An 11,311-nucleotide genomic window follows, 5' to 3' on the forward strand; every position below is an offset into this window, starting at 1 on the left:
GCCGGGGCGCCGTCGCCCACGCTGGAGCTGGCTAGCCGCAGCCCGTCCGGGGGCGCGGCGGGCCCGCTGCTCACGCCGTCCCAGTCGCTGGACGGCGGCCGGCGCTCCGGCTACATCCCCATCGGCTACCGCGGCTCCTACCCCATCGGGCGGGACGCGCAGGCGGACGCCAAGTTCCGGCGGGTGGCGCGCATCACCGTGTGCGGCAAGACGTCGCTGGCCAAGGAGGTGTTCGGGGACACCCTGAACGAGAGCCGGGACCCCGACCGGCCGCCGGAGCGCTACACCTCGCGCTATTACCTCAAGTTCAACTTCCTGGAGCAGGCCTTCGACAAGCTGTCCGACTCGGGCTTCCACATGGTGGCGTGCAGCTCCACGGGCACCTGCGCCTTTGCCAGCAGCACCGACCAGAGCGAGGACAAGATCTGGACCAGCTACACCGAGTACGTCTTCTGCAGGGAGTGAGCTCCCCAGACCCCCTCGCACTCCGATGCCCACTCCCCGCTTCCTGCCCGAGAGAGGATTACAGATCCTCCTGTCCCCTCCTCTGTCCCCTGGCTCCCCCTCATCTCCCTCTCCCGTAGTAGCTGGGCCGGACCCGTCCGCCCCCGCTTCCCACTTCAGAACCTGCAGCCGCAAATCCTCTCGGCTTCTTCGTCTTCTTTGGACCCCGTTAACCGAGAGAACCCAGACGAACCCCCCACCCAACGCTTCCTTTACTCCTTGCCTCAAACCACCCCTCACCCAGATGGGCCTTCAGTCTGGATGTGGTGGGGCAGTGTGGCCACAAAGTCACCAAGTACCTGAGAATGATTGAACCTGATCGGACCGTGTCCAGTGTGTAGAAGATTCCTTGAAATCTCGAGCCTTTATGACTCATTCGCGGTATAAGAGATCAGAATTGATAACACTGTCTGGGGATAGTTAGTGTTTTAAAAGGTCATTATACCGTGTTTTTGACCCTCTTTGAAAGTAGAGTTTTAGGAGGCTATTTGAGAGACTCTGATTCTGGAATTAGGAGCCCATGGAGGCGGTTCAGTGACTGTAAATGAATCAAGTTGTGAAAAGTTACAGGTAACTTGTGCAGTGAAAGATCCTGTCTTTCCACACGGAACAAAGGGCCTTCGGCTGTGGCTTAGGCTTATAGAAAGTGATCCTCCCGCCTGCTGAAGCGCCTTTTTTCAGCGGCTGGTCGCCAGAAGCCCCTGTTCCACGGATTCACTTGGCAGCCGTTACTGCCAAGAGGGAGAAAGGGCGCTGCCCCCTAAGAGGGCAAGGCTGCTCAGGTCTCCAAGCGCTGCTGGAAGTCGCCTGGCAGTAACTGTAGGGAGCTGGACTGTAGTGCACGTCGTGGGTGTTAGGAAAGCTATATTCTTGCAGTTAATGGCAGTAGGACCTTCCTTAGCTCTAAGACTTGGGGGTGGGGGGTGGGTGGGGAGGGAGGAAGGATAGAAAGGGTGGGAAGGGAGGAGCAGACATACTCATGTATTGTTTGAAAGCTGGAAGTTTGTACCATCCGTTTGAATACATGCACATTTTAAAAATATGAAATAGTAAATGCAAACATGCCAAGCATTTTATAAAGATTAATAACAGGCCTACTCTTAACTGGCAGTTTGTTGAACTAACTGTTTTGAGTCCTAAACTTAGAAGTTGCTAATACTTATATAACCTAACCAAAGAGTTGCCCAGTAGGGTTTTAGTTTTAGAAATTTTATTCTCTTGTTGATTATAAATCCTGATTTTACAATCTATTTACTTGAGCAAAAATAAGTTTGATTTTGGTTACTGAGATGTAAGATCTCTTATTAAAAATCCTGATTTTTTCCAAGCCCAGCAGATGTTGACAGCTGGGCACAACTGAAAACCCGAAAATGCCACCTCTCTCAAGCAGTTTGTTTGAAGTTAAGGTGGAATCTTTTCAAATGACAGAACTGCAGAGAACTCTAAGCACCAAGGGCTGACCATCTGTAGATAGCTGTAAAATGGAATCTTTTAACATGAAGGCAAATAAGTACTTAAAAGTGAGCTGAGCAATAAAATGGTGTTTTAGGTAAATACGACAGAAAGAGAAGGAGACCTGGTTGCCTTACGCCTTTATTCTTACATGGAATCAATTCCCAGTGATTATCCTATGTACACCATAAGTGAAGGGAAATGAACCTCGTCAGGCTTCATGCTGCGAGGCATCCTGTGGATATTCTGTGATGACGGAGAAGCCTTTCTATTTTGTTTTGTTTATTTCAGCATCTTTCTCTAAAGTATGTTTTTAAAGATTTTGTAACAGTTGTTTTCAGTGTTTAAATTAGTGCTATTTTCCCTTCTTTTTAAAAATGAATCTTGTACTGTATCTTACTATGTCCATACAGATGTTACAAATTGGAACAGTTTTATTCTTAGACTCCTGTGATCCAATCTGTATATACCATATATAAACATTTTACACGAATCATTTAGTTTTTTAATTCGTTTACTAATGCTATAAAATTTCCTATATTTACCCCCTATATTTGCATCAACTGGTGTATATACTAAAGCAACATGTTTTGATGCGTTTCTTACATCCTTGTCTATGGGGAAATTGGGTTAGGAAAAAAAAAATCATAATTGTAAAACTGAGTTTGCTGCATACTCGTTTGCTTGGATATTGTATGTGAATCATATGCCTGTTAACTGTCTACTTAAAATCAAGGTACCTGTATTTTTAATCCACTAATTTTTTTAGTTGGGAATGAAAAAGATTTGAAGTCTTTATATTAGTTGCATTTTTAGAAAAGTAAAGTTAGCTTTATATACGAAGTCTATAATTGTAGGGGAAATGGAAGCAGAAATCTAGGAAGTTGTGTTTGCTTATCTGTTGTTTGGTCTCAGACTAGGTAATGCAGCAGAACTTATCTCTGTTTCAATCCTGAAATGATTTAGGACTGTTGCTCACAAGCCAAAAGTGAGTGTCAACAGAGATTTCTCTACCCCATCTGGCATTCTGATAGAATGCTCAACAAAAAGCACATGGTTGAGAACATCTTAGGACAGATCAAAACCACTGACAGATGGCAAAACTCAGTGATTCTGATTTTCTCATCAAAATCTGCTCAACCCTAGGAGCCATGAGAAACTGCTAAAGTTTTGTCTCTGCCACTCTTATGAATGTTGTCTTGTAAAACTTTGAGTTGAACTAGTCCATGGTCTTGTACTTAGGCATCCTGCTCACTCCCACCCCATCATACCCTTGCTGTCCCTCACCCCCTAGATTATTTGAAAGACTGGGAATTTAATGGTTAGGGATTGTAAACTGACCTCTTTTTTCTAGGGATGGTCGCTTCCTCTAGAGTTGAAGTTGATATATGAAAACTTTCTCCTTTTAGTCCAAAGTAGAGGCTGGGTAGGAAATTCTTTTTGCATCGGGGAGATAGTATAAGAGAGGTAGGATGGTTGGCACGAGCGCCTTTAGATCCCTTCCCCTCCATATGCTTTTGAACCACACAAAGAGCCTCTGAGATCTACTGAGTGGCCTGGATGGAGAGCTGGTAGTCACTTATGAACCTGAATGTGAGTATTGAGGGTTCATTTGAATCAGCCCTCCAAAGACAACATTCAAACAACCTGAGAGAACGTCATAAATTATTAAGACAACTATGACTGCATTAATCTGACTCAGAGGCATGCATTTACATATGTTGCTCTAATTACCATTTGACATTCATAAATATAGCTGAATGACATTTGACTTTTTTTAAATTAATTTTTTTAAAAAGGAGTTGTTGACAGTGGTAGTTAAAAAAACAGGTACCCTGTTTCGTGCTTTTTGCACATGCTTATTTTTTAATACATGTAGACTATGAACCATTTTCATTCTTATTTTTCAGATGATACTGTGGAAAATGTTCCTTGAAAGTGTGAGATTTAAGTTTTTTTTTCTTTCAATACCATTATTTTTGTATTTCTTATTTGGTTTTTTGGATTGATCACAAGGTGATAATTTATAATACTAGTCAAAATTGTCTTCTCGTTCAAACCATATATATATATACTTCTCTGAGGAAGTGCATAATCTGTGAATACTCAGACAAAATGGGCAATTGGCAGTACTCATAATACATTCCAATTTTTATTGGAATTTTTCATGGAATGTTACTACATTAAAGCCATGTAAGGTAAAGCTTTGATAATTTTTTACTCTTCAAGTTATGGTAAAAATCCAGTCTAATATTAAAATCATTTTTGTACTCTTACATGAAAAATGCTAAATTACAATGCAGACATTTTAAAAAGTATTGACTGAAGGAGTTGAATTCCTTAATAATTTCTTTTATATTCTAAATCACAAATACTTGATTCGATTGACTTCAGTTTTTCAGCTAGTAAACTGAATATTGTTATTGTAAACCTACCAGAGTCAATCCTTTGTTTGGGATTCCCCCCCATTTTTCCTTACTATAAATCATTAAAAACGGAGTGAGTTTTCTTAGATGATCTAAGTTTGTCTCTTGAGAAATAAACAAAATGCTCTTATTTACAATATCTGTAGTATCTGAAATAGGTTTTCTTATAGCCAGAAATAAGTTATGCTGAAGTTAACGTTTCTTTGACACAGTTTTGGATAATAAAAATCTAAAAGTATTAATACTTGAGGATTTAGATTCTCTACTGGGGCCCTTGAAACTTAGATGGAAAAAAAATTCAACCAGAATATCTACATTAGAGTATAATCATGTGTTGTAGGAAGATGGACTAGTTGACTAAGATTTCTTGTTGCTTAAACATTTTGTGATTTTTTTTTTCCTATACCAGTTTTTAAAATCTAAATGTTTTGAGATATGTGTACATTAATTGTAATGTAAACTATTATACAACTGTCTTTGTGACTTGATAGGCAAGTAAATTTTGCTATTACTATTGAATACAAATGATGATAATTCATTTATGGCCACCCAAACAGCGTTAGTAACCAATTAATGACAAAGGGTTAAAATATCCATCATAGATGTTAATTTTGGAGATATAAATTATATGTTGTTTAAAATTATCCAGGCATATGAAAAGCTCTTATCTCTAAGCAATGTAAGGTTTCCCCAGAGCTATCTGGGATTCTGAAATTGTTGAAAATGTTATATGCTAAGTGATACATATCATTAAGCCATTTTCTCAAAATATAAGGGGAGAATAAAAAAATCATTATAAGATTATCAGACTTTTCTAATGAAACAAAGTTAAGAAAATAACTTCGTTTATATTTTTAAAAAGATGCTGTTCAAGTTTTTTCAGACATGCCCAAACTTTGAGAATTTCAACTGTCTAAATGCTCTAGAAATTTTTGTTCTCCTTGTTCACAACCAGTTGTATAACAGAAGTACTCGAAACTGTTTTCCTCCCTGTGTGTGTGAAGTAATGAATCATTGATTATGTGACTTGTTATGTATTCTATTAAACACTAAAGAATAAAACATTCATTCCTTTAATTATTCCTCTTGGCTCCTCGGTATGGATTGGCTTGAATGCTGGTCTAATTTCATTAAAGGGATCTCTAAATACTGGGAACACTTGCCAAATTGTTTTGGGACTACTGATGAGCTTCATGCCATCAGAAGAATTCTTCACTGAGGAATTGGCTATTTGGGCCAGGTGCAAACAAGTTCTTTCCCCAGAGTTTATTGTCAAGAACGGATAGGTGATTTGGTATTCAATGTGGAAGAAAAATCCTTCACAGGCATTTTCTTTGACCTCAGTCCTTGCTGCTTATGCCAATTGTGTAAAGGGACAAGGAAATAGAAGTTTCGAGATGTGCCTTAATTAAAAGTGCAATCCGTGAAGATAAGAGCCTAAGGAATGTTGGGAAAGAGGATCTGCATTTTGCTCTAGGGACTCTTTACTGCATCATCTCCAGTCCTGGTATCTCTCCTTTCAAAAGAGCACATTGCTACTAAGACAGAAATCTCAGAAACTCAAGCCTGCTGGGTTACGGCACAGGAAGTCATGAGGGTAGAGTGAGCCTTCCTCTTTTGCCTGTACTTCCTCTGGATAGCTTTTGTTTTAAGTGTGTGTTTTAATTTATTTCTTGAAAATTTAGTACATAACATGAAACATTTAAGCAACGCAAGAATGTACATAATAAAAGGTAAACCTCCCTCCTCCAGTAACCCCTAGTTTTTCCCAGAGACTCCCTTTTAAAAATGTATTCGTTAGAAATTATACCTGTTCCCTGTCTTGCTTTCTTTTTTTAAACCATATATCCTGGAGTTCTTGCAATACTCGAACGTGTAACAATGATCTACCTTGTTTTGTTTGATAGTTGCATGATATTTTGCATGATATGCTATTGTCTAGATGTGCTGTCATTTATTTCACCATTTATTGATAGGCATTTAAGTTTCGAGGATTTCTCCCCCTTCTCTGAAGAGTGCTCTATTGAATATCTTTTTACATATATACAAATATATCTGAGCCAAGTTTTTTGCTATAAAGTAATGCCAAGAGATAATTGACAGGGAGATACTTTTTCCTTCTTGAGGAACTATGGAAACAGTAGGATTCATTGGAAGCTCTCTAGGGGATGGTGATAGTATGGTGGTGAAATGATGCTGGTGTCAGATGTATAAGGGTGAAGTTTTATGTCGCTTTCATATTGGGAACAAGACCCCTCCCTTTGTGTTCTACCTCCCTTCAAATTTTATTTAAGATTTTTTTCCCCATAAGTTATGACCAATACTTGGTTTTTAGGAATATAGCATATGTAGAGGAGCCATAATACCATACTTCCTAGAGAGGCATCTCTGGGCAAGTTGGAAAAGGTAGGGAGGCTACAGGATAAATATGGAACACCTTTGCTAACTGAGATGTGTATCTGTGAATAGGGGGATTAGATCCTTTAACCAGTAAGTGATTTATACAAATCTATTTTATTTTATGGAAAGAATGTGAAATGTATGTGACTTTAAAATATAAAACTTTTTTTTTTTGAGTTGGAGTCTCACTCTGTTGCCCAGACTGGAGTGCAGTGGCCGCTCCCCGCCACCACAACCTCGACCTGCTGGGCTCCGGCGATCCTTCCACTCAGCCTTCCAAGTAGCTGGAACTACAGGTGTGCGCTACCACGCCCGGGTGATTTTTGATTTATTGTAGAGATGAGGTCTCGCCAAGTTGCCCAGGCGGGTCTTGAACCCGCGGGCTCAGACAATCCACTCACCTCAGCCTCCAAAGGCACGGGATTACAGGCTGAGCCACTGAGCCCGGCCAAAATATAAACCTTTAAACGTTAAAGATATTCTGAGCTTGTAGACTCCCAGGGCTGAGTTCACCTTTTCTGCCATTAAGAACCTGGTGGTAGTGGTGAGAACTTCTGCTGGTCCGCACTGGGCTTTTTTGATGGATAATTTAGGGGAAATGTTAGCCCCTTACGTACTCTGTTTTACTGTGCAAAGTAAAGTTTCAAAGTAAATGCCCCTTTGGGGCCAAAATGCAACTTCTTTCCACAGATCTCCTAAGAGTGACCTATGGGGCTAAGTAGAAAGGAGGCTCCCAAGGCCACCTTTGGCCTTTAACTCTTAACTTGGCTATTGTAACTTTCTCTGATGGATAGCCATTGAGCAGTCATTCATTCTTTCAAAATCTCTTGAGTACCTACCATGTGCCAATCTGATAAGAACACAGGAATGGATACGACACAGAAATGCTGAGGATTAGTAAGGGAGCCAAATAGTGATAAAAATGACTTGGAAATGCACTGCTAAGATTGTGTGAGCATCTACAGGAGTCAGAAAGGGAGAGCCTGACTCATGCCATAGGCTTGCTGGAGAAGGCGATGTCAGAGCAGAGGCTTAAAAGTAAAGAAGAGGAAGAGGAGGAGCCTTCTAAGCACCAGCTAGCTTAGTGAGGAAAGACCAGGAGACAGTGGGAACTAGAAACAGCTATGTTGCTGAAACCTGATGGTAAAAGCAAACAAAAAAACTCTGTGCTTATCAAAAAAACGACCAAATGACTAAACCAAACCAAAACCAATCAAACAAACAAAACAATGATTAGGGAGGCAGTGACAGCTAGATCTGGCCATGTCTTATGTACCCTATTAAAAGACTGGGACTTTGGTCGTTTGGTTCTTATTGGAGATTTTAAGCATGGAGTGAAGTAACCAGAGCATTCTATTTTTCAAAGACCACTTGAGGGCTCTGTGGGGTTGGGTTTGGTAGGCACAGCCAGGAGTTAGAAGCCAGTGAGGAAGCTGTTTATGGGAGTACAGGTGAGAGGGTCATATTAAGCCACATGTAGACCACCCTGCTGCAGTGGAGGTGGGGGTGGGTGGGTAAAATTTTGTTCATCTTTCTTCTCCCTTTGAACCCCTCAGGCATGCAATTTTACATGAGTGAGATATGTTTGCAATAATGTTGGAAACACCATGTTTGAATGAGGAACTCTTTTCTTCTGTTAATCCCTAGGTCTCATCATCAAGAGACATAGAGTCTTTAGAGAAACCTATTCCATTATTTATTTAGTATTTAGTAGGCACTTTATTGAGCACCTATCATTATGCATTAAAGTCCCAGAATACCAGCTCATCCTTTCAGCTTCAACAAGCACTAGTTGAGTCCCTCTTGTATCTGAGACACAATCCTTTCCTTTCAGACATGCTTTCTTTACCTTCACTCAACAGAGAGCAAAACAGGCAGCTGGCAGATTAAAGAATGTGTACTTCTTTTTTTTTAGTTAATATCTGTCTTATTTAATCTGCAGGTGAATAAAATGCTGGAGATAGCTGTTTCCTAGGGGGTTCTCAATTTGAAAGGATTAAGAGCACATTCATGTCCTAAATTTCCCAGTTTTCTCAATGTAGTCACTTTTACTTATGTAAGAACTTCAGCTGCAGTGCTATCCTATACATATCAGGCATATTTTGAGAAAGGCTCCAAATCCAGGTAAGTAGAATTGCATTTGCAAAGTCAGTTCAAAATAGTTTAAGACCTACAACCTGAACACTACAGAGTTCCACTTTTCTGCTTTGTTCACCCCAGGTCCCTACCTGGAAAATACTCCCTTCTCTCTACTCAGTTAAATCTTCCCTGTCCTTTGAGGCACAAGTCATTTCCTTCCTCCATGAAAGCTTGTGACCAAAGAATCTGTACTTCTATACCTACCAGAAATTACAGAAGACATGGCATCCTTAGGTTTTCCACGCTTTGTACGTTTGGAGTTTTAGGAACATTGTCTCCCCTGCTCCACAATTCTTTTAAATATATTTAATAGCTACTAAGAATAATTCCTTTCTGCCCCCTTTGAAAAACTTCAAAGTGAAAAAAAGATGAAGCACAGTAATGATCCTTAAATTAACTATTTGGAGTTCTCTTTTGTTATGGTGACTGACGTTTCCCAAGTCATTTACCTCAATTCCTCATGAATTTGTATCTTTCTCCACTCTACTTTCCGGGTAGATGAGGGAGAGTAGAATCCAAGGTTAGAGCAAACCCTAATTTCTGTATACAGAAAGAAAAGGACAGTGGAGATATCTTCTTGCTCTGCCTTCATCTTTCCTTTTTGGAAAGCATTGAATAAAAATCATAGTTTCTAGTGAGAGGAATTTGAGAGAAATGAAGACTAAGAGTTTAGGTTCCTTGGTGACTTGGCTCTGCTTTATGGTATGATCTTCATCTTGACTCATCCTTGACAGTCATTTGTCCATTTATAGAATGAAAAAAGCATTTGTTTCTTTATTTTGCCCCGGGGCTCAACACAGTGTATAGCACATAATAGATGATTGATAGAAGTTTGTTGAATACATGAAACAATACTTATGTTAATTCATTTTTTTCACATATCAAGGAGAAAAAGAACTAACTTGAAATTTGCCAACCTTTGCTTTTTAAAGTAACATTACCAAAAAGCAATAATCCCTGTTTAGACATATATATTTGAAACATAACTGGAATTTCATATATAAAAATGACCATCTTTTCATTTGACTTGTAAGTCACAAGGATTAGGATGAGAACTTACTTATTTGGGTATTTTTTTCTAAATAGTTATTACATGGTAGCTGCTCTAAAGCCCCATGTGAATTTCTGGCTAAAGGAGAAAATGCTTGACAATGTTTCCATTTTATGATGAAAGTCAAGTTCACTGACAGCCATATTATAGGCTTTCCTCTGGGGCTATTATTTGGTACAGATTTTTGAAAACCTTTACTGGAAAGTTTCAAGAGGTGCCTCTAAGAGTGTAGGAAAGAAATTTGACCTACCCAAAATGCTGGAGTATACTGTTTCAAATGTTCTGCTGGTGAGAGTTGTGGGTTTTTAAAATGACAGTTGCAAGTACTTTTAAAAAAAATAAATGATCTGTGCAATGATGCTCTGACCTTACATAGTGAATATGTTTTTTTTCTTTCCTCGGAACCACGTGTGTTCAATATATAAATTCTTTTCATGAGCTAATGTCACAAACAGAACTGTTTGTCAAAGTTTTGCTCACTAGTTCTGGGAATGTTACTTTAAAAATATGAGTAAAGCAAAAGACAAAAATAAAGTGGAATTTCATTATATTATTGTAGTTCTCCTCTGTAAATGCACACATAGTCTCCTTCTCCCAGTGTCTAAGAACTCTCAACATATTTTCATGTTATCATGTTGTTTAATTCTAGGTTGGAGTCAATTTGGGGATAAGTAGGCAAATGAATACTTTTGTTTTTGACTCTAACAGTTGGTAAGTGTTTTTTGGGGCTTGAATCCTTTGACATTTGTCCTTACCCCCATTTTATAGATATAGACACAGATGATAAATCTACTAGTGACTTCCCAGTTAAAAGGATGATATAAATGGCTATGAAATGGAGATTTGTGCCCCCCCATCCATATGTTAAAGCCCTAACCTTTAGTGTAACTGTATTTGGAGGTAAGGCTTTATGGAATAAATTGAAGTTAAATGGCATCTCAAGGGTGGGGCCCTGATCTGATAGATTTAGTATTGCTGTAAGAAGAGGAAGAGAGACCAGAGCTTGCACTTTCTCTCCGTACTTACGGTGAGGTCATGTGAGCACACACAGAGATAGTGGCTACCTATGAGTCAAGAGAAGAGGTCTTGAAATAAACCTTACCCTGCCAGCACCTGGATCTTGTCTTTCCAGCCTCCAGGACTGTGGGAAATAATTTTTTTTTGTCTGTTTAGGCCACACAGCCTATGAAATTCTGTTATCACAGGTCAAGCAGACAAATACATTCGCTTTCACTTAGTTATAGGCAACTAAGCAGAAATGATCATTAGCCAAGAGAGAGCAAACAGAGGGAGTCACCCTCTCCTGAAAAAGGCTAGAGTTAAAACTGCCACTTGATTT

At 39.6% G+C, this 11,311-nt stretch overlaps 1 protein-coding gene across 1 annotated transcript; it reads left to right on the forward strand.

Moving 5' to 3' along the window:
• KCTD12 (potassium channel tetramerization domain containing 12) lies at positions 1–2,504 on the forward strand (the record flags this gene model as incomplete). Its single annotated transcript, XM_008061363.2, has 1 exon — positions 1–2,504. A coding segment is annotated over one exon (465 nt), but the record flags the coding sequence as incomplete, so codon positions are not given.
• Between the last annotated feature and the right edge of the window lie 8,807 nt (positions 2,505–11,311).

Source organism: Carlito syrichta, unplaced genomic scaffold (assembly GCF_000164805.1).
Source record: "Carlito syrichta isolate Samal-C Ts95f unplaced genomic scaffold, Tarsius_syrichta-2.0.1 Scaffold305221, whole genome shotgun sequence".
Classification (NCBI taxonomy): domain Eukaryota; kingdom Metazoa; phylum Chordata; class Mammalia; order Primates; family Tarsiidae; genus Carlito; species Carlito syrichta.